Source organism: Vigna unguiculata, chromosome 9 (assembly GCF_037176805.1).
Source record: "Vigna unguiculata cultivar grain cowpea cultivar isolate G323 ecotype 2 chromosome 9, ASM3717680v1, whole genome shotgun sequence".
NCBI lineage: Eukaryota > Viridiplantae > Streptophyta > Magnoliopsida > Fabales > Fabaceae > Vigna > Vigna unguiculata.
Window position 1 is genome coordinate 43569684 of NC_140800.1, and position 24178 is coordinate 43593861.

Here is a 24178-nt window from a genome sequence, read left to right on the forward strand (position 1 = left end):
TAGTGCCCTTTTTTCACGTCATATGCCCCCAATGCCATCTATTAACGAATTCAGCCCCACATTTTTTAAAAAATTTGAGTTCAAATTAATAAAAAATATATAATTAATTTTTAAAATAGTTTGTTAAATATAAAATTATAAAATTAAAATATATATCTAAAAGAAGTTTTTTAAATAATTTTAAAAAAAATAGAATAACGATTAAAAATAAATTATTATTAAAATAATAATTAAAGATAAAACTGAAAAAATAAAAGTGGACACAAAAATGATATCTCTTTATATATTATTATCAATTAAATTTTGTGTTAAATTTAGAAGTTTTAGTTTTCTATTTTGAAAATATCTCAATTTGATCTTTAAAGTTGATGTGGTTAGAAGATAGACAAGCAATAACAAACAAATCAACTAATGTTGTATTAAAAGGAGGCAGCAATGGTACCTTCTTCTACTATGAAGGCCCATTCAATCTTGGTTGTATTATGTAGAGTATCACAACACAAGGAAGTACACGAAGAAAATGTAGAGTTGTGGGAAGTAATTTTAAAAATTATGTCCGCTGATACTGAAGAACTTAAAAGCCCAATAACTCGGATGTGATAAGCCCATAGCCATCTTAAGAATGATTAATTATTAAACATTTAAGGTGTTGCAAATACGGTATTTTTACCAAACTGGTGCATCACCATACTTAGATAGGAGAATTCTACAACATTTTTTCTCATGAACTAATTATCACTTCTATTTCTTTATGAGACTTTCATTTAAGGACTTCATATCTTTCATACCTAGAAGATCATGTTTTATATCTCATCCAACTAATCTAGTGAATTTTCTTTAGATATTCTTTGTCACTCTTTAAAATCTGTTTAAATATATAGTAATTAAGTGGAGAGGAAATTTGGTATGCCATTAGTATAATTAATCAGATAAAATTTGTACAATCTTTAAAAAGAGAAAAAATAATAATTAATATAAGATGTTTTATATATTTTATCGTTTTATCAAATTTATCTAGATTTCATGAAATAATTAGTTTTATTCTCTCTTTTTAAGTTTGTTATCACTAGTATACTCTTACAAAAAAAAAAATTAATAGTGTTTTTAATAAATTTATATTGACTATTAATATATTTTTTATACATTAATAAGTGATTTATTCTTAAAAAACAAGTGAAAAGCACCTCAGTTCTTTAGGGACGAAATTGGAAAATCCATTATAAATAATTTCATATAAAAAATATATAAAAGAGTGTGAGCAAAGATTATTATCCGCCAAGTTTGTGTTCTCGTCATTATCGTTGAAATCTGAGTTCCAACTACAAAACAGAGTGTGATGGCTGGTGGAAACCACGAGCAAGCAACTAAAACCATCCACTTCAAAATTTAGGTCAATTTAAGGCGGCTGTTAGTTTATAATAAATAATTTGCAAACCTGTTTCATTTTTTATTTCTCTCTGTATTTTTGTCTTCTACTTTCGTCTACCTGTCCATAGGAGTCAAGCAACCAATATAATATGCATTTGTATTTACTTTGAATATCCATTTATTAATAGTTTATCTTTATAGAAAAAAATAATAATTAATCACCATCAGTAATATCTCATCTTTAACACTTTCTGTCACTCGAAGTAGAACTTAAAATACCAGATCAGTCATGTATTGCTAATTTTATTTGGTATAAACATTATATTTATCAAGTAATCTAATAAAGACATGGATAGTAACTTGGCAAATGGCACTTATTATAGCTTCAATCAGTGAGGTTGTGAAGTTTTTTTGTTTCGCATACGTTCTAAGCCAAGCATTCGTCCATCATTTGTTGTATTTTTCTTCTTGTTTTACCACAACTTGCTACTTTTTTGTCAAAGAGTTTTTGGTTTTTCTGGTGCCATGTCTGCCATTATTGTTACAGATAGGAGAAACTAAAATTGGATATAAAGAGAAAAAATACTATTAGAAAAAATTCTCATAATCGGTGGATATCTTAATAAAGGTGGGTATACTCTCTCCTTCAAACTTTATAGTCAGATCCACTTTTTTTTTTTTCGTTAATTAAGATTAGACTTAGTGTTTTTAGTAGTTATGTAAAATATAATTATTTTATATTCTTTATTTACACATAAGATGAAGATGTGTTAATTCTTTTGCTAGCACACCAAATCATTACAAATAGTAAAATAAAAGTTTAAGTATATTTTTTTAAGATATTTACGTTTATTTATCTAATTATGATTACTTATTTATGTTAATGGTGGCAAAAATCATGTTTGATTCAATTTAAGAGAAAAACATACAGATTATAAAAGTTAAAAATTGATTTAGTAAAAGAATCATCAAGATTAGATTATGTAAACTAAATTAACGCATTCAATAAATAAAGATATTATTTGTTGAATTTAATTCTCTTTAGACCGTTGTCAAAATACCTATTAATATTTAATCTCATATTTGAAATGTACACCTTATTAATAATTCTTTTTTAATCTAAAGTGGAAAGAAATATTTGGGATTGATATTACCAATTTAAATTTTTTTAACAAAATTAAAAATATTCCCTTCTTAAACCAGACCAAACACACAAATTCGTGTTTTCATACAGGTACATATCATAACTCAAAAAGACGATCAGTGCCTTCTTTGAGCCATGTCTTATATTATTATAATTATAAGACAAAAATAAATAAACAAAAAAGTCACCTCCATAAGCTAATGAGCTTAAAATAAAAAGGTTTGTGTCACAAAAATATTAACGTGTAAATTTTATCTCGATAAACTCATTCAAATTAAGGAAGCTATCTCCAAAAAATTATTTCTTTTGTATATTCTTTAAAATTATTAAAAAAACTTATTATAATAAATTAATGATATTTTAACCCACTTTTAATACACACTTTAATTATCTTTAAATTATCACATCTTATCATTAAAAAAATTAAAATAAATAATTAAATAATAATTAGAATAATGAATTAAAAATAAATAAAAAAATAGATGAAAAGGTCATTATCATTATTTTGGAAAAAGTCTTTTCTATATACACTGCTCCTTGCCCAAGCTATTTTCTCTGAACCCTTTTGTTGGGGCTTTTTGATCGGCGAATACGAACCTTGGAAGCTCCATGGCAGAAAGCAGGTATCGTTGTTGATCCAGCGTGCGACGGTGCTTGGTTGTTCTGAACAAGAGAAGCACACACAAGGAAAACAATGAAAACTCAAACGCAAGCGAATCAAACCAAGAAATTGACGGTGGAGTTTCTCACAGCAGGTTTCAACTGTTCACAAATACCAAGGCCTTCCAGTAACAGATCATAATTACACATGCCGTTAAGATCCATCTTCAACTAAGAGGAGAAGAATGAAGAGGGTGACGTCATGTCCATAATGCTTAGGGTTTTTTAATTATACTTTTGAGAATGGCTTAAATGCCCTTTTTCTGCACAGAAATATTTTACTTATATTTAGGTGGATACTCGTACACCGCCTTTTTTTTTACCATAGTATGGTAATTTTTTCAATGTTACATAAAGGGTATATTTGAATTTTTCTTAGCACATATTGTGCTTTGAGCATGATTTTAGAAACAAGAAAGGGTCCATAATTATGGAAATACAATCAAAGTACTGTTTTAAAATTGCTGAACCTTTAAATTTCAAATTCTAAATTCTAAATTATATACTGAAATATGATTTTGTTATTAGAATTATTTTTTCTTTCTCTTTTTCTCTTCCCCGTCTCTTCTTCTTTTTATTCATTACTTTATAATAAATATTTAGTTAGATAAAACCCACAAATTGGTGTTTATTCTACTGGTGGAATTATAAAATAAATTTTAAAAAATTAAACTATCAACTGATTTACCGAAGGATTTTTACAAAATTTAATCATCGAAGAATTTAAAAGAAATTGTAACTAATAAATTTATCAAAAAGATTTAATTATTTATGAATTTTCGTCATGGTCAAGACTTAAAGACGCCTATTTTACTGACAAAATGTGAAAAAATTATATATATATATATATATATATATATATATATAATATCTTAGGAGTACCCCTTTATAAATATCCAAATTTAAGTTCATTATGGTTGAATGATAAATAAATAAGAGTCAAAAATGAATTTGGATTCTCTGCTAAGTTTTTTTTTGTGTTATTCCTTTACTGTGTTTTCATAATACATTGATTATCATTAATTTTGACATTTTAAAATATATTAAAAAGATATTTAAAATACTGACATAATGTATTTTTAATACTCAGTAGAGGACAGTAAAAAAAAACAATAGAGAATCTAAACTCATGAAAAAATGTACAGGATTCAAGAAAATGGAAAATGGGTAAATACACCCAAAACTTAATTAAATTTTAAGTCTATGATAAATTTAATGGCTTTAATCGAGTTCCCATTATTTATTTTTTGTCCATTACATACTTGAAAATTCAATATTTTTCAATTGAATTACTGTCGTTGTTTACTTGATAATGTGATTATTAGTTTGTCTTGTTACCTTGCTTAATTGTTTTTACATCTTTAAATATGAAATTACCTAGTTTTGTTGTAAATATAAAATGTGGCTTCTATGATTGGATGAGAGTAAATTGAAGTGAAAAGAAAAACAAAATGAAAAACTAAATATAATGTTAGGAGACTACGGAGGTCCATTTGAGAATGGTTTGCCACCAGAAGACCTTCTTTAAATCTTTCATTTGCCTTTTGCATGGCATAATAAGGTCATGAATTCAGATGCAAAACTCTTTTTCTTGATTATTGAACTTCGTTTTGGCCACTTGGAGTTTGCAACTTATCCTGTCAAATTTTCATTCTTAATGTCCACAACTTTACACCGTAAGACGACCTCTATTCTGCAATATCTAATCTTGGATTCGCAAAGTTCACGCACAACTCCAATCCAACTATTGAGTTGATTGCCGAAAGCCAAAAAACTTGACCAACATTACCAATTGAAGCATAGAATAATCGTCATGTGCCAAGTTGCTATGTATAGGACATACCAATTGGGTCGTTATTGGATTATTTGATTAAATTAATAATATACATATATTTATTGGTTGCTTGACTCCAATGGAAGACTATATGAAATTAGACTGAAAAAATACTCAAACAAATAGAAAATGAAATATGTCTGCATTGCTGATTTGTAAAATATTATAACATACCCAAAGTTGTCTCAAATTGACCCAAATTTGTCAGTGGATGTTTAGTTCAGTGGTTTTGGTTTCCATGAGCTATCATCACACAGTTTATGTGGTTGGAATTAATGGCGCTTAATAATGGCAACTCGGATTTCTTTGTTCATCAAGTATTGCAGTAATGTTTGGCTCACATAATTTCTCTCTTATTCTTCTTTACATTTTTATGTAACATTTCAAATTGTTTAATAAGAAGAAAACGGGAAAATGAAAGAAAATAACAGAAGCTAAACTGCAATAAATAAGATTTTGAGTTAGAAATTATATTTTTTAAGTAGTTTTAAAATATATAAAAATAAAAAATTATTTAAAAAATATTACAATATAATATAATATATTATAAGAGAAAGTTATCGAATTTTATTTTTTTAAAAAATATCTTCTGTAAGAATATTATACCAAAAGAGTATTTGACAGAAAAGAGAGAAACAGATTGAAGCATGAAGAACCATTATCGTTGAAAAAACAAGGCTGAGTTAAGAAGATTTGTTAAAATACATTAAGCTAAAACGGTAAGTATAAAAGGAAGTTGAAAAATTATGTAAGAAAATCAAGATTAATCTTTCCCTCTATTACAACCAAGAGTTTTTGGTTAATGTTATTTATTTACTGTTGGCTGTTTTCATTTTTATCTCTAATCCTCATTCATAATCTCTCTATTCTCTCCACATTCACAATGTTCAACCATCGTTAAAAGAAGTAATTATCCTTATTCTTCGTGAACAATTTTCTAATAAGAAGAAAAATTTAAGAGGTATTCCAACCCAAATATAAAACTCTTACAGAAATATATTTTTAATTCTTTTATAGTTTAAAAGTTTTGATATTAAAACTTTACTGTTTTGTAATTCATTCTTTCCTTCATCTTGAAGCTGTTCTCATGTAGAGGAAAAACGAAAAAACAAGAAGAATAAGAAAATTAAAAGACGAAATATAACTAACGAGAGAGGAGTTTATTTTCGTTGGCCTGCAGCATCTCTGCAACTTGGCTCATGGATGGTCTTTCATTCATGTCATCTTCCACGCACTGCAAAGCCACTTTAACCAAAACCTCTACTTCTGAAACGTTGTAGTTTCCTTCCAAGCTGGGATCAATTATCTCCTCCATCCAAAACGCACAAGTGGGTGCATGCTTTATCTTCTCCCTTATCCACGTCACCAGCCGGTGCTGCTCTATGTCCCCACTGTTCTCAAGACTGTGGATTGCCACAGGACTTCTTCCACTCACCATTTCCAGCACCACAATCCCATAGCTATAAACATCCACCTTCGAAGTGATACGGAGATTGTAAACCCACTCCGGAGCCATGTACCCTCGAGTCCCTCTTATCCGTGAAAAACTAGAATTTCCACGCTCGTCTCTGTTTAAAAGTTTTGACAATCCAAAATCTGCTACTTTGGGTTGGAACTCTGAGTCAAGGAGAATGTTTTGTGGCTTCACGTCGCAATGCAAAATCCACTCCAAACACTCTTCGTGTAAGTAAGCCAAACCTTTCGCTGTGCCCACAGCTACGTTCAACCTTTTCTTCCAATCAAGTGTGTTGCCAAATAGATTGTCTGCTAAGGATCCATGTTCCATGTACTCATACACTAAAAGTCTGTGCTTCCCTTCAACGCAGTAACCCCACATGTCAATCAAATTCATGTGGTTCAGCATCCCAATTGTGCTTATTTCAGCCAAAAATTCAGCTTCCCCTTGAGTAGCTTCGTTTAAGTGTTTAATAGCCGCAACACGGTTATCATATAATGTCCCTTTGTAAACAACCCCGCCTGCTCCTCGCCCAACCTCTTCCTTGAATCCTTTTGTCGCTGATTTTAGCTCTGCGTAGGTGAACCTCTGAAACCCTGTGGCAGACAGAAGGTATTGCTTCTTATCCAGCGGGTCAGGGTTCTTGCTTGTTCTGAACAAGCAGAACCACACGAGGAAAATGGTGGAAAACTCAAACACCCCGACCCCGCAAGCGAACCAAACCAAGAAAATCAATGTGGAGTTTTTTTTTGGCGATTGATAAACCCTGTTCAACTTTTGAGACAAACCAACGGAGCAATTCATCCGAGAATGCTTTAGAATCTTCGTGGAAGAGCCCAAAATCGAATTCGGCAACTTTAGATAGACCTCTCCAACGAAACCAGGAATATCCCGTCCATTCAATGCCATCGTTTTCGGGTAACAATTATAGGTAGCAAACTCGTTAAACTTTAATTGAACAGCTACACAATTATCACAAAGTGATAGGCATATATCCAGACATTCCTTAAAGCTCGAAACGCGTGACACGTTCCAGTCATAGCCATAGAGTTCCATGGTTTGAAGACGGAGAAAACCAAATGACTGGCGACTGTTGCAGGAAATATCAGAAAGAGAAAACTCAGGCTCACAGCCCTGAGTCCAGTCATTAGGATCCTTAACCTTATACCCTTTCAAGCAATAGCAAGTCCTCCCAATAACGGGATCATGATTGCACATGCTGTTCGGTCCACAAATTCCATGAATGATGCACGGCTCGGAAATAACCTGCCACGTCACGTCCCACGTCTTACTCTCCTCGTTGAAGCTATACAAACGCAAATTACCATCAGAATCCATCTTGAGTATCCTGTACACTTTTTTGGGATAATCCGTGGAGCGAAAGTTAAAGCCGTCAGAGGAAGTGAAGAGTCCAAAGGAATCTAAAATAGCAGTTTTGGTTACATTGTAGGTGGATCTGCCTATGTCAATTAGGATCTGCCACGAAGCTGGCCAGTACACGCTGGAGAAGGTGTGAGCTTTGTAGAGTAAGCGAAGAACGTTGTCGTTGTCGAAGTAAAGCTTGTAGAATCCAGAGGAATGGTTGGTTGCACTTCTTGAAGAAACGAGACCGGCTCGCTCCGTGAGTGGTTGCGTTGGAAGAAGGGTGTCGGTGGGGGAAGCGAAGCTTTGCCAAATGATGGTGCCTTTGGAACTGAGGAGAAGGAGGTTTCCGTTGTTTCTTAGCTTCAGATAAAGTTGGGAGGAGGAAAGAGTGGCGGTTGCCCAGATAACGGTTCCTCCGGCATCCGTCAAAACGAGGTTGCCGTTTTTCCAGAGTGATAGGAAGGAGCCTTTGCCGTTGACAGGTTCGTCACGGTTGGCCATCCACAAAACGGTGGGTTGTTTGGAGCGCGTGAAGCAAACGGAGAAGCAGAAGGCGTTTTCACCAACTTGGAAGAAGCCAGCTGAAAAATCACCATTAGATGAAAAGAGGATGTCGCTTTGTTTCTCTACTGAAAGTGACGAACCTTCTAGAAGTGTATCTGTGGCTGCAGCAGATGAAGTTGAGATGAACAGGAGAAGGAGAAAGAGTTTGATACGCATTGCTGTAGGGAGCATAAAATGCATGAATTAATCGATGCTGATACACATCAATGCCTTATTCCAAACCTTGCTACATCTTTATATACATCTAGGACTACTGTTTCCTTGTTTTCTTGTTGACTTTATCAGCTTATGATAATATCCAGTTGTTTTTGTTTTTTAAACTATTCTTATTGGTATTATGTTTTATGGTTATATGTTTAGTTGGATTCTTTTTACAAGTGTATACATATAGAAGACAAGATCGATAATGTAGGCAATCATATCTCGATAAATTAATAAAAAGAAAGTATATAAATTACTGTGTTTTTCATATTTTACAAAAGTTTTACTGTAGTTTTTTTTATTAAAAAAACTTGAAAAATATAAGTTGGTTGTAGATTTTTCTACAATTTTATAAATCTTGTGAGATATTCACATAACTTTTTTATGAAATATGAAACATTCTATTAACTATATATATTTCAACTTTATATATAGTATAGGTTTATAGTTACGAAGTAAAGTTCTCTCCTTTCCTTCTTTTGTTTCCATTTGAAAATTATACTACATGTTGATATACATTCAATTTATCACGCCGAGAATAGAAAGAAGAATTACTTTCTATGATACTAATTTAAAAAGACTCATATTGTACGGTTTGTACTAAGATAAACCTTATAGTTACGCACAAATGTTAGAGTTTGATAAAATTTAGATTTTAATTACAAAGTTACGGGTTTTTCTTGTAGATCGAGATGGAATCGGGGAGGGATGAAAATGGATTTTGTTATCCCATATTTTTTCTCAAAGAAAATTTTCATTTCCATCCCCGTCACCAAACTCATTGAATATAAAATTTATGTCTCTTCTTCATTCACAACGGATAACGGGTATATATTTATGTTGAGTTTGGGCTCCCAACTATGCTAAGACCTCCCAACTATGCTAAGGCCCATATACTTAGTCAGACCCATTTGACTCACTTAAGGTAAGTGAGAGAGCTTCCAAGTCAGTAGAGTGTGAGAGCATTGAGTGACCAAAAACACAATCAAGAAGAAGAGAGAAAGGGGAGAAAATTCTGCAGATTTTTCACACTGTGGGCTGAAACTTTGACACAAAGTTCGCAGAATATAATTCTTCATTATGACCGTTTGGATCGTCAATCTGAGGTCTCAAATTTGAGATATTGGTCCCGCGCACTAGTTCTATTTTAGGGATTTTTCTCACTTTGTTCTTCAATTAGCAAGATTTGATGTTTTGTGTTTGGCTGCATATTAGCACTTGTTTGTGCAGTTTGTTAAGACTTATTTGTACATTCTTTTGATTATAGTGGAGCGATTTCTTTGGTCTAGACAACCCGTTGTTTTTACCCTTGAATTAAGGGGTTTTCACGCTAAAATTGGTGTGTTCTTTGATTGTGATTATTGTTGCCATTTTATTGTTGTTGATCCTCATAAATTATTGCAAGTTAGGGGAAATTAATCCGCTGCATTATGTGGTATTTTGGTTGTGTTGTTGTTTTTCCCATCAATTTGTACGTGTATCCACACATAAAATAATAAACAATTATGGTAAAAAAACATAATATTATCAAATATTCAATATTAAAAAGAGAGTTGTTTCTTCACTATCAAATATTTATAAAGAAATTATAATTGTATACATTTTAAATTAAAATACCAAATAAATTTAATGAAAACCAAAACATGTATTAGATTTACGAACCTTAATGAAACTTAATTTAGAAAATTTAAAAATATTTAAAAAATATAAAAGAAAAATAAATATTCAAATTAAAAAAATATTTAAATGTCTGTTTATTTTAGTTTTAAAATTCTAATGAGATCTCTATTTTATACCATAATAAAAGTTATAATACGTTATTTTATCAAAATCACACAAAGAACAAATATTAAACTAAGAATAATAGAATTTTAACGTAGATTTTTTATTTTTTGAACTTCAATATATGTTGGATGGTGATAAAAATATCTAGGGCAATTACGAACATTGTTATAATATATCACTTGATCAATATCAACCTAGTTGATAGTTGAGAGATAATGAAAATTATTTTAGTGAAACAAATGAGTTATTCAAATGAAACAAAAATTAATAATAATAGAATAAAAATTAATTATTTTTTTATATTACCTGATAAATGAGAGGTTAATGCTATTGAACACTTAAATGTTGTCATGTGAAAATAAAATATACAATAAATAAAAATATTCAAATGTGAAACATAACAAATATTTAATTGACATATATCCTTTGAACATAAACACATAAAGGTTGTGATAAAACGAAAAATATCTTAGAAATACGAATGAATTTTATTGCAAACCAAAAAATTAAAAGTGTTTAGTATATATATATATATATATATATATATATATATATATTAATTAGCTATTATTTTCCCTGGATATTATATAAACGACAAAGTTATACCTTTTATTTGAAAGGATGATTGATTAAAAATGTCTATCATTACCTATAAAATGTGTTGCTAATGAAATGAAAATGACGAATCATAATATTAGCTATAACTAAACAAGCATCCTGCTCTCAAGATCTATTAGCAATGGAAAATTTTACATGTGTGTATATTTTAATATTTTTTTACCCTTCTAATAATTTTTTTATTTATTTTTTATTAGTTGATTCTCTAAATTATTTATATTTAAAAATAAAAATACTATTTTATTATAGTGTTGGGTAGGTGTTGTTGAAAACCGAGTTCTTTACATGTTGTTAATTCTAAACCTACCAACACATCCTAATAAGGCCAAGGTAGGGTTCTGAAAGTTTTCTGTCCTTTAGGTTTCAAGTTGTTTGTGGGTCACTATTAGCCAACAGCGACAACAATAATTCAAATCGCAATTATTCTTACCATCCATCCATGGTGAATGTATCAAATATCATCTATATCAGAAATTATAGATTCAAAGTAACTTAAAAATTGTGTTAGTTTGAGATGAATAAGATAAATAATATATAAATTTATAAACATATTGATTTAAAGTTTTGATATTTTAGTGTTTTATATAGATTTGTTTTAGACTCACACTTAAAAATATGACTTCTAACGAGGTTATTCACGATTTATTGGTTAGAGATTAAAGTCACCATGGAACTATGACCAACTTTGATTGTTACGCCCTTAGCGTGTGTTTGTATGAAATAACTTTACCGTAAACATAAATTACAGAAGATGGATTTGCAAGTTAAATGGTGTTCTCATGCAATGATTTGTAAGCGAATGCAAAGACAAATTTAAAGATGCATTAATAATTCTATCTCACAAGGGTGAAGATTTGTAGGAATTAAGTGTATTTTTATTTTTATGTCCTTTATATCCATGTCTTTATAAATTTCAGTGGGCAAAAGTATGCTATATGTGCAGGTGAGTGATATGTAAGTAAAAAAAATTCAATAGAAAAAAATCCTAAATTTATATACATATATAATTTATTTATCATTATTATATTAGGCACAAATTTTAAATTTAATTGTATAACTTTTTTCATATTTATAAAAATTTTAATTTTTTATTTTTAAATTTCATATAATTTTAATTTTTTAATTAGTATTAATTATTTCAAATTATTTTTATAACATCAAATTACAAAATCATTTTTTTCATCAAGGGTATTTTAGTAACTTTTTAATTTTATCTATTTTTACAATTTATTTTATCTATCACATTAATCAAATCTTTCACTAACTTTCATAAAACTTATTTTCAAATCCACTCACTTTACCCTCTAAATCTATTCAATAAAACACACATATTCATCAACTCAAATTCACACAAATTCATTTTTACACTCTCTCTCAAATCTATCCACACAAATCGAACACACCCTTAGAAAGAATTGTGGACCGTCACTTGTAATTTTTAACCTATTGTTAAATGCTATCTTCAACGATGCCTTTAATTATTGTTTTAATTTATGTTTTAAAAATTAAATTATTTCTAAATAAAAAGATTCAACTTAATCCAACTATTAATTATTTATCGACAAAAATATTATGGAATAAGACATTAACTAATAACAGTTTACCTAGTTTAATGATAATTTGAAATAACTTAGTTTAATTAGATCCACTAGTAGCTCACTCTAATTTATGTAGACAATATACAATTTTATTTAATTATATTAAATAAAATTTAAAATTTAATTTAATTTTACAATGATTAGTTTGATTTATGTATTATGTCTACGAGTTATTAAAGACTGAAAGCTGGGAAGTTTGAATGTTTGATACATTTTATTAATTTTCTTATGTCACCTTTAAGTTTAGGATTTTCATTTTGTTAATCTATTTTATTCAATATAGTATATGAAACTGAATATATTACAAATTACTCAAAATAAGTCGCTATGAATTATGTTTTCTATTAATTATTTTATTATTCTTATGAATTTAATTACTTTGTACATGATATAAATTTTCAAACAGTTTTTTTTTTCCATAAAATTCGAATTATGTATAATATTTTTACGTGGGTTTACGCCCCGCCCCCCACCACACACACATTTTGTTATAAAATTTTCATATTTTTATCTTTCTATAATTTTTTCACATTTTATATATAATATCTTTTAAACTTTTTTTTAATTCACCCGAAACCCTTATTTGTCCGTTTTCAGCGTGTTTCACCATGCACGGAGGTATTGATTTTGTTCATTGTTTATGGTTTTATTTTAAAAGTTTTATGACTAAAGTAAGTCTGAAAATTATAATAATTACGTTAAGTTTTATTTTTACGTTTAATATTTTCAAAGATGTCAAGGTGTGGTTAAAAATTTAAACAAAAAAGTTATGTAGAAATTAAAAAAATTAGTCTTGTATTTTTATCAGTAAATTTACATTTTATCTGTTTATTTGTGGAAAATAAAGGGTGATTTTTGCTTATTTTATTAATAAAAATATTTCATTTCACGTACATTTCTAATTTCTATTTTTTTAATATATTCTTTCTATGTAAATGCAAATCAAGAATATACTATGCTTTATCAGGGTCTGTTTAGTATTGAATGAAACTGTTTTAAAGGAAAAACTCAATTTAAATCATTAAACAGCATGAAAAATAAATGAATAATTAAAATAATAAAATAAATGCTGACTTAAAATGAAATTTAAAAAATAACGAGCGACTAAATATTAATTTTCGTCTGTTATTCTAATACACGTTTTTTCAAGCCCATCTCCACGCTTGTTATTTCGTCAAACATTTCCTACAATTTCAAGTGTGTAAGTTTTAAACTAATTTTAATATATAGCTTCTATTTGATTATTATTTATGTCGATATCATCTTAATCAGCACCCAAATCATTACCAAACGTTGTTCTTTTCTACACTTTCAACTATGAATCTAAATACTATTCTAATTTTTTATTGGGTTCAACATTAAAAATATATTATATCAATATTTTAAATATTTTTTTAATATTTTTTAAAATATTAAAATTACTGATAATTAATATATTATATAAACACGGTAAAAAATTAGCAAAAAAATCCAAATTCTTCTACATTTCTTTTAATAGCTAAATAAATGACGAGATATATGTTCTAACTGATAAGATAAATTAAATGTTTATAAAATGTAATGTTAAAATTTGGAATTGATTATATGTGAACGAGTGAATGACCAATATTCTCCGCACAAAAAATATAAAATATGAGTGGATCCATCACTAGCGGACCTAGGACGTGACAGGGGAGCTACGGCTCCCCATTTTTTTTTTAATTTTTTTTATATATATTTATATATTTTTTTAAATTATATTATATATTATTTATATTAAAATTATATTATGGAAAATTATAATAAAAGATAAAATAAAAAATTTTAATAAAGACATTAATTTATAAAAGAGATTAGGTTTTTTTCTGACTATAAGATCTTTCCATCATGTAAATTATCATGAAAGTCTGTGAAGAGAGATAAATACAAAGGTTGGGAAATAGAGGTTGGAAACACATAGATTGAGATTCATGTATACATTATTGCATGATCTATCACAAATCAAGGTTAGTATCTTATTATGATTTATGTATGTTAGTTTATGATTCTTTTTAGGATGTTTCTTCCAAATTAAGTTTATCCTAAATTAATATAACCCCTAATTATGATTTTAGGGATTCTTTTATGAAATTGGTATGAACCCTAATTATAATTTTTCCTAAATTATTATAATCCTTAATTATGAAATTTAGGAATTTTGTGTTTTTCGTTACTTATGGTATTTTTTTTTTAAGTTTTGAATTTATACAGTATTGCTTATTTAATTAAAGTAGTATGAGTTTTATTATGTTTTACATTGTGATAATTGTGATTTATGAATATAAATTTTATTTATTCTAAATAGGTAAGAGGTGATAAATTTATATTAGAAAGATTATGATACAAAGTAAAAAAATTGATTCCTTTTTTTCAAAGAGGAAGGTTTGTGATGAAGATAAAAAAGAAATGCATTTACGTTAACTAAGCTTGAGAAATTTAATAAGAACCAAAAATTTAAGACAATATAAAACAAATCTCTAAAGTTATCAGAGTTACATATAATGAATTTAACAATTCAATAGAATGTGATCTGGAAAAAACGACATCAAATTTGACAATACCACCAAATCAAATTGATAAAATACGAATGCTTGATCTAAAATGGTATTCATGAATTGATATCATGATATAATAGCGAATGATAGTAATATTTTTTTGAATTCTACTATTATATGTGTTTGTTATAAGAGGAAATGAAGAGAAAAAAATGAATAATTTTTCTTCTAAAAAAAATTATATATAACAAATCTAATTTGGCTCCCCTACAATTTTAGTCCAAATTCCGTCAATGGGATCCATACCGCAACCACTAAAACCAAATACTGTCAAATGCGACCTGTTCTAGTGCGTTGCTAATAGCTTCATTCAGCGAAAAAGAAAAAAACATCCTTAAAAATAATTTACTCTTATTAAAAACCTGTTAAAATCAGAGAAAAAAACAGATCAGAGAAGTATTTTTAATAACTATTTTTAAAATTTAATAAAGAAAATACTGTAAGATAATAAAGCAGATTAAAATATTAAAACTAAACCTAAATTGTTATGCTTATATATTGAAATCTCTTTCTCTACGGTGTTATGTTATTTTATTATTTAAAATATCATATAACATTAACAATATTATCTTAAGTACTGTTATGCATGCAGATCAATATCCGATTGATTACGTAGCAGCGACCATCAAGTTGTCCAAATTAATAAATGTTCTTAAGCAAACTCAACATTAAAATATTTCCACTTTTGGACCTACAGATGCTACATTTCAAACATTAATCATTAAAAACATTTGAGCCCAGTTGATGCTTAACCGAGATAGAACGTTGGTTACACGACAAAACAAACACAAATGGATCTTTTCCTAATTGAAAACACTTTGGTTTGAGTTGGAGGTTTTGAGAAAAGAAAAAGTATTATAAAAAAATTATAATTATAAACTGATTTTGAGTGCCAGTAAGTATTAAAATGGAAAATTATATTTTGATATATAATTACATACCACTTGACAAAGAGATGATTTTTTAATAATGAAATATATAACAATGGGTTTTAATTGTAAAAAAAGTACCTCAATAATTTTTTAATTAAATAATTATAATTATAGAGTAGTTATGGATGCTAATGTATCCGTATCCAACATGAAATAGACTTGGAAGTTGACCTTAACATAAGAAGCACCGGTTTAATTTAAAACTGTGTCATCCTAAGGTTTAATTGTTTCATTTTTATAATCAATGCGCAATTTATTTAAATAACTTCAAATTTAATTATGAATGAATAGCTTAAATAAATAGTCATAGGTTAAGGAGAACTTCACTTCAACACCTTTTTCAATTCTAATGTTAGAATGTGGAGGTCATAAACATGTGTAGGTTGGTCGAGTTTTGCTAGGTGCGGTATATCAGTCCCCCAGCCTTGTCCGATATGAGTTGTTGGTTAAGGATGATATGTGCTGATAAGCTAGCGGAACCGGCTAGGTGTGATACACTAGTTCCCCAGCCTTTAAGTATGGTGAACAGTGTTAAGGCTAAAAAAGTAGTAACCGTCAGAGGATAGGTGAAGAGACGTCAGTGGTCAAATCGAAAAAGTTTTGACGCCGTCGTTTTGAAGTGTCATATTCTTTGCAATGATAGTGTCGATTGGTCCATCAATAGAGATGAGGTGGAATATTCTAAGATTGGATTATGTGCATTAAAAGGTTTTAAGTTCGATTTTCATTATACATAAAGATACTTTCTTTATTTAGAGAAATAATAAATACTGTGTTTACTTGAATTAATATAATTATCTCCATTTAAAATGTTAATTATTATATTATTTATATTAATTATTTAATATTTTGTTAATAGTTTCAGCTTTAAGCTAAACTATAAGTTAGATAAACACAAGTATCAGAAATTTCAAAACAATAGAAACTCCAATGACTAAAATAAAGCGGCGTTTTCTTCTGCACCCTTCGTCCTCCTTTGCACCTCAAATTTGATTGTGATACCCATTATAACTCTGTAGATTATATATAATTCACAAATTTAAAAATTTGGTTTAAGAATTTTTTTCCATATAAAATGAATTTTGAAATTCTAATTCTAGATTTTCCTTAATTTTTAAATCTGGTTCTGAATTTTGAAATATGTCCGGTTCTGAAAGGTTGGAAAGAGGATTTTTCGAATTTTTCGAATTTCTAAATCTAATTTTACGTATTGTGAAATCTAGTTTTAATTTTAATTTTCCGATGTTAAAATTTGATTTTGAATTTTTTTCGGATTTTGAAATTTAATTATGAATTTTTTCAAATTTAAAAATTCAGTGTAAGATTTTATTGATTTTTGATATCCAATTCTGGATTTTTCAAGATTTTAAAATTTAGTTTATAATTTTTAGAAGATTTTGAAAAACTGTTAAAGAATTTTTTAATTTCAACAACCAAATTTGGATTTCTCAAATTTTAAAATACGGTTATGGGATTTTTCAGGATTTTGAATCTAGTTTCGAATTTTCGAGATTTCAAAATTCGGTTTATGACTTTTTAAATTTCAAAATTTAGTTCTGAATTTTCTTGAATTTCGAAATTTAGTTCTAAATATTTTTCAAATTTCAAAATATGGATTAGGATTTTCTTGGATTATAAAATCCAGTTATGGGATTTTTCAGATTTTTGAAATTCGGTTATGAATCATAAACCAAAATTTGAAGGTTATGGATTTTTCATATTTTTAATTTTGATTCTGAATTTTCTCAGATTTCATAATCCGACCTTTCATTTTCCGAAATCGAATATTAAAATCAAAGGACTGTTTTATATTTTTGAACTAGTATTATATTTGTGTGTATCCACGAATCGTTATATATATACTTTCCCTGGTCATATCTATCAATCAATTTAACGTGTATGAATTAGTAAGAATAATTGATTTATTACTATCATGTAATCATAATTTGTTTATAATAATAATATATTTTATAATAAAATAACAATATTTTTTACTATAATTTAATTAGTTTATATGACATTTTTATTCTATGTAACACGGATAAGTTTTAAATTTGTTATGATGTATAATTAATCATATTTTGATATAACATAAATAAATAATTAAAAATAGTTTTAATTATATAAAATCTATATAAGTTGTTTTAGAAAATAATTAAGCACACATATGAATTTTATTATTAATACTAATATTACTAATGTTAATATTATTTCAAATAATAATATGATTATCTAGAAAATATGTAACTTATTAAAATATAATCTTGTAAAACATAAGAGTGAAATGCATGTACAAAATGTAAAAAATAAAAGTAGAATGTATGTACAAAATGTAGAAAATAAAAGTAAAATGTATATAAAAAATAAAAGTAAAGTGTGGACATATTGAGAGATACGAATGATACTGTACAAAATGAAAACAACATGAATTAATGTTAAAATTTGTAAATAGAAATACAGAAGTACATACAAATATAGACAAATAAAGATATATATATAAAGACAATAACACAAGAAATTAGAGATTTTTTTTACGTGACAAATATTAAAATTAAAAAATAACATTTAGATATGAATTTATTTGAACTAAATTATAAAATTGTCAGTGATCAGTGATATATATATATATATATATATATATATATATATATATATATATATATGATTAAAAATACAAATTAGACATTAAAATTAAATATTATATTAAAATGAAATGTTCTAGGTTTTCTTTTGTGAATTTATGGTATATAAATTAATTGTTACTAATAATAATAATAACTTAAATGTTAATGCTAATAATAATAACAATAACATTACTACAATAGTAATATCAATGATAGTATTATAACTAATATTATTACCATGTGCTAATGTTAATTCAAATAATATGGTCATATAGAGAAAATAAAATATGCAAGTAATTGATACATGATCTCGTACAAAATAAAAATTAAATGTTTATACAAAATAAAAGTAAAGGGTAGGTACATCGTACAATATTAATGATCTCGTACAAAATAAAAACACAAAATTGATGTTAAAATTTATAAATAAAAACATATGCATACATTGACATAAGATAAATAGACAGATACTCATACAAAACTACTAAAAGATATTGACATATGATGAATCAAAGAAATTTCTATTCTTTTAGATGATAAATACTAAAATGAAAAAAAAAAACTAACATTTATATATAAATTTATTTGTACTAAATTATAAAATTGACATGATAATTTATCAGTGATGTGTATTTATATGACTAAAATTTCTTATTAGACATTTTAGTTAAATATTTTATGAAATAAAATGTGTTAGTTTCTCTAATTGGTCTTCTTCATTTGTTCATAGATTTAAGATATAGGAATGGTTGGTTAATAATAATAATAATAATAATAATAATAATAATAATAATATGAATGCTAATAATAATACTAATATTATTACTAATAATAATAATATCAATAATCAATAATAATAATAATATAACTAATGTTAATATTAATTTAAATAATAATAAAAATTGTAGAAAAAAGGCAATTAATTAACATATAATACGAAGTTTAGGTTAAAATTTGTCAATGAAATATCGAAAAAGAATTGGCCAAATGAAAGCAAAGAAAAAAATGAAATTAAATTTGAAGTATTTTAAATAAAAGTAAGATATACATGAAAATCAAATACAAGACATTGTATCATGTAAATCCATTAAACAAAATGAGTGTAACATGAATTTGAGCTTAAAACTTTGATTAATAATATATAGTATGAGAATATTGTTATATGTTTAAAATTTACAATTAAAGGTTTAAGTTATGTATCAATCTAAAATAACAAATGTATGCACCGATAATAAAATACACCTATATATCATATAAGTATAAATATACATGAATTATAAATGGAGAATATAATGAATATATTGTCCAATATAATTCTTCTATACATACAAGTCTTTTGACATGGTATAATTTATTTTATAATTATTAATATAATTTTGAAATTTAGTTCTAGATTTTTTTGAATTTCAAGCTATGGTTTAGGATTTTCTTGGATTATGAAATCCAATTATGGGTTTTTTCGATTTTTGAAATTCGGTAATGGATTTTCATAAACCAAATTATTTTGAAGGTTATGGATTTTCCATATTTTTTATTTTGATTCTAAATTTTCTCAGCTCTCAGAATCTGACTTTTAATTTTCCGAAACCAAATTTCAAAATAAAGTTTTGGACTTTCCTATATTTTTGAATTCGGTTTTAGATTTTCGGAAACCAAATTTCTAAATACGATTATGGATTTATTTGTTGAATGGATTTCAAAATTCAATTACGTGTTAAGTATTTTTGTTTATCAGATTTCAAATTGTGGTTTTAGACGAGAAAAATGATATCTTACTTCTCTTTGATGAAGGAAAATGAGAAGAGAAAGGAATGAAGTACAAGATGAGGCACAAATGGGACGAGAGGAGGTGCTGGTGAGGAATGAGGCGCAAATAGAATGAAGTGGCAAGGGGTTTTAAATCTTAGTTAAACCTAAAAGCTGTTAGGGGTAATTTAGAGATGTAGAAAGGTTTGGGGTGTAGAAAGAAATTTGTGGGGTGCAGGAAGTGGCAAACCCTTGATCCTATTTAATTTACTGACCCAAAACAATTAAACCATGAGCCGTAAAATGTAATAGGCAAAAGCCCAACTACAAATATGACTGACGCAAAAAGAAAATAAGGGCATATTTGGTCAGGTTCGAGACAAAGTTAGAATGACAATGTGTATAACATGTTAGATTAATGTGTTTTAGAAAATGTAATATGAGCTGCTTTTGTTTTTTATTCATTTTTAAAGAATTTTCTGAAATATGAATTGAAATTAAATAAAAGTATTTTTCTAAATTTTACTAAACGTAAATCATTTTTCAGATTTTATATTTAATATTGAATTCTTGGATAAGATTTAATCCCTGAAAATGTTGCTTATGGTTCCTTGATATTAAACAATATGAATGGCTTGCATCAATAATGGATATTTCTTAATTAGTGTTGCAATCAAACATCATAAACTTGTTAAATGATTGACATCAAAAAATAATAATTATTTTTGTCATTAAATCGTTGATTGAGTTCATCACTGATTTAAGTATTGATTCGTTCATTAAGCATTGGTGATCAAGCTTACACCGAGTTACACAAGTTGATAAGTAAATTGATCATTAAGTTAACTATTGATTCACTTTGCGTATTCCGTCTAAAATTTATTATTTTTCTTGTAATGTTAATGAATTTTATGATGATAAAAACAAGATCCAATAAAAAATTTAGAAATAAAAATAAAAGGATTTGAATTGGTGTATAAAAATATACATTTTATATTAAATATATCATAATTATACAGAATTTTGAACCACCTTCGATATATTTAATAATTCGAAATTGATTACCAAATCTATCAATATTCTAATCAATGTTAAAACAAATAACATGAAATGACATATTTTGAAGATTTATAGTCAACGTTAAAACAAATAACATGAAATGACATATTTTTCTACGCAGAGTCAATAAATAATATAAAATCCTATGTAAAATCAACATAGAATATAGTTTTCTCGAGAATAATAAGTAGTAAATACAACCTAAATGTTAATATACTTGAAAGCTACACTAAAAATTAATATTAGATTAAAATTGAAGACATTTTTTTTTATGTCAAAAGTAGTTTTAATTACAATTTACAAAATCTACATAGCTAAACAAGTAAGCACAATATAAATTGATTGGTAACGACTAATATAGAAGCTTATCGACCTAGATAAATAATAAGAATATTTTATTATTAGAAATCATGAAAAAAAAATGTAATAAAATTTACAGAAATGCTTTTTTTTTTCGTTTTTTAATAGTTTCGATAAATTTCTCTTATTTTTTTTTAATTTGCTTTCTCTTTTACTTTTACTGTCGTCGTCCTAATATTATTGCTGATTTTTTGTATACAGAATAATAAATATGTTATTTATTTTTTAATAAATATTTTGCTTTCATTTAATACATACACACACACACACATATATATATATATATATATATATATATATATATATATATATATATATATATATATATATATATATATATATATATATTAGAAGAAGAATAAATAAATAGTATAATTTCTTAAATGTGTGATTTGTTGAACAATAAATATATATGAACATTAACGTTATTTATTTGGAATAAATTAATAAAATAAATTTTATTTGGAATATTATTTTTTAAGAATCTTTAATATAATATTGAATCTTTAATATAATATTGAACAAGTAAAGTGGTAAGTAATACTTTTAGTCATATTCCTTCTGAAGTAATTACGATTTAATTTTAAAAATCTTATCAACTTATATATGCTTAGTTGTCAATAATTTTTATTTTAAAATGAGTTTTTATTTATGTTGTGTTTGCAACAAATAAAAACATATGTAATGTGTCATTGGCTGATTAAGTTTTCTAATTTTTCTTGTTATGAAAAATAAGGTACAAGCATTGATGAAAATAAAAAATAAAAAAACTTTTAGTTTACCGGAAAAAAGTAAAAACTATCATTTTGAATAGACTAAATATACGAGCATCATTATGGGTAAGTTGTGCTATTTAACTTTTATATCTAGACTTAAGTTAAGAAAAAATTGCAATAAGAAAAAAAGTTTTGAAATATCATAATAACTGTAGTAAATGACTTCTATATCGGAACCAAAATTTATGTTTCAGAATAATAAAAACTAATTTAAACAAGTAAAAAATAGGAATGACTTGTGAACCATTTTACCTAACTCAACTTCTTTCCCTCAATGTTTGCTGCATCTCCCTATTCGACCATTCCGTTTGCGTAAACACCCCTCTACGTTCCAATCCAGACATGTAATTCCACACTTCCACTCGTATCATATCTTGCATCACCTTCAACAACTCTTCGCTCAAAAACTGCTCCGAATCAACACTCCTGGGCTCCTCCTTTGCCACAGGCCCAGGCCCACGCCCAGGCCCATTGTTGGATCCTGGTAGAGACAGACTCAATGACGTCGCGATATCAGTTGCGGAAAAAGACGCAGATTTCGCAACCAGGATAGAGGGCACCAGGTTCACGCTTACGCTCCCTGCTACAGCTTCGTAAAGTGGGATCGGAGGCGTAGCGGGTAAACCCGAATCGCTCAAATCGGATCCGGATGGGCTATCCGAACCAGCGGCGACTCTTTTCAGAGGCCGAGGGTTGGAGGGAGGTTCGGAGCATTTCCTCTTTAGTGTGGAATTCCAATGGTTCTTGATGGCGTTGTCGGTGCGGCCGTTGAGGAGGCGAGCGATGGTGGCCCACTTGTTCCCGAACCTGGCGTGTGCCTTCATGATCATTTCGTCTTCCTCCGCCGTAAAAGGCCGGCGCTCAACCTCGGGCGAGAGCTGATTGCACCACCGCAACCGGCACGATTTCCCAGATCGACCCGGAATGGATTTGCTCACGAGGGACCAATTTCTGGGACCGTGAGTCTGAACCAACCTCCGCAGGGCTTCGTCCTCTTCGGGACTCCATGGCCCTTTTATCCGATCCATGTCCTTCGCCGAAGCCATGGAGTTAATAATTTTTGAGCTCTAACTATAATAATGAATAGGTACAAAAGTTATGGGAAGGGGACAAATGAGTTTGGTAGAGCGAGGGGAAGGGAATTTATATATAGAGAGAGACGGGGAAAAGAAAAAATTGCGAAAGTGATAAGGATGAGTTGTGGAACCGGTGGAGATAACCCGTTACAGCAGTTAGGAGCGGTGTGTTTATCCTGACGAGGTAGTTACTAGCATACAGCTGTCAAACTGACACCTGTCCAATGAGAAATTGTCGTTGTTACACGTATGTATGTGTCCCTCACTCACGCTCTGGGTGCGCCCATTGTGGCTGCGGTTGAGTCCCCCCAACAGATTTACAAATCAAACACTCCCATCTCTCTCTCGTTGCTTTGTGCCAACCCTAATTTTTTTGTGATGCGTGTTTGGGACCAAATCCTAGCCAACTCAACTAACGGATAACTTCCCTGCCTCCTAA

The 24178-nt window shown here is 28.0% G+C and overlaps 1 protein-coding gene and 1 pseudogene across 1 annotated transcript; both read right to left on the minus strand.

Annotated features, from left to right (window-relative positions):
• Positions 1 to 5992: 5992 nt before the first annotated feature.
• Positions 5993 to 8643, minus strand: LOC114164252 (putative receptor protein kinase ZmPK1). Its single transcript, XM_028048848.2, has one exon. The coding sequence runs from the start codon at positions 8569 to 8571 to the stop codon at positions 6151 to 6153; it is 2421 nt and encodes an 806-aa protein (XP_027904649.1). The 5' UTR covers positions 8572 to 8643; the 3' UTR covers positions 5993 to 6150.
• Positions 8644 to 22775: 14132 nt separating this feature from the next.
• On the minus strand, positions 22776 to 23885 carry LOC114162754 (transcription factor MYB73 pseudogene; annotated as a pseudogene).
• Positions 23886 to 24178: the final 293 nt, after the last annotated feature.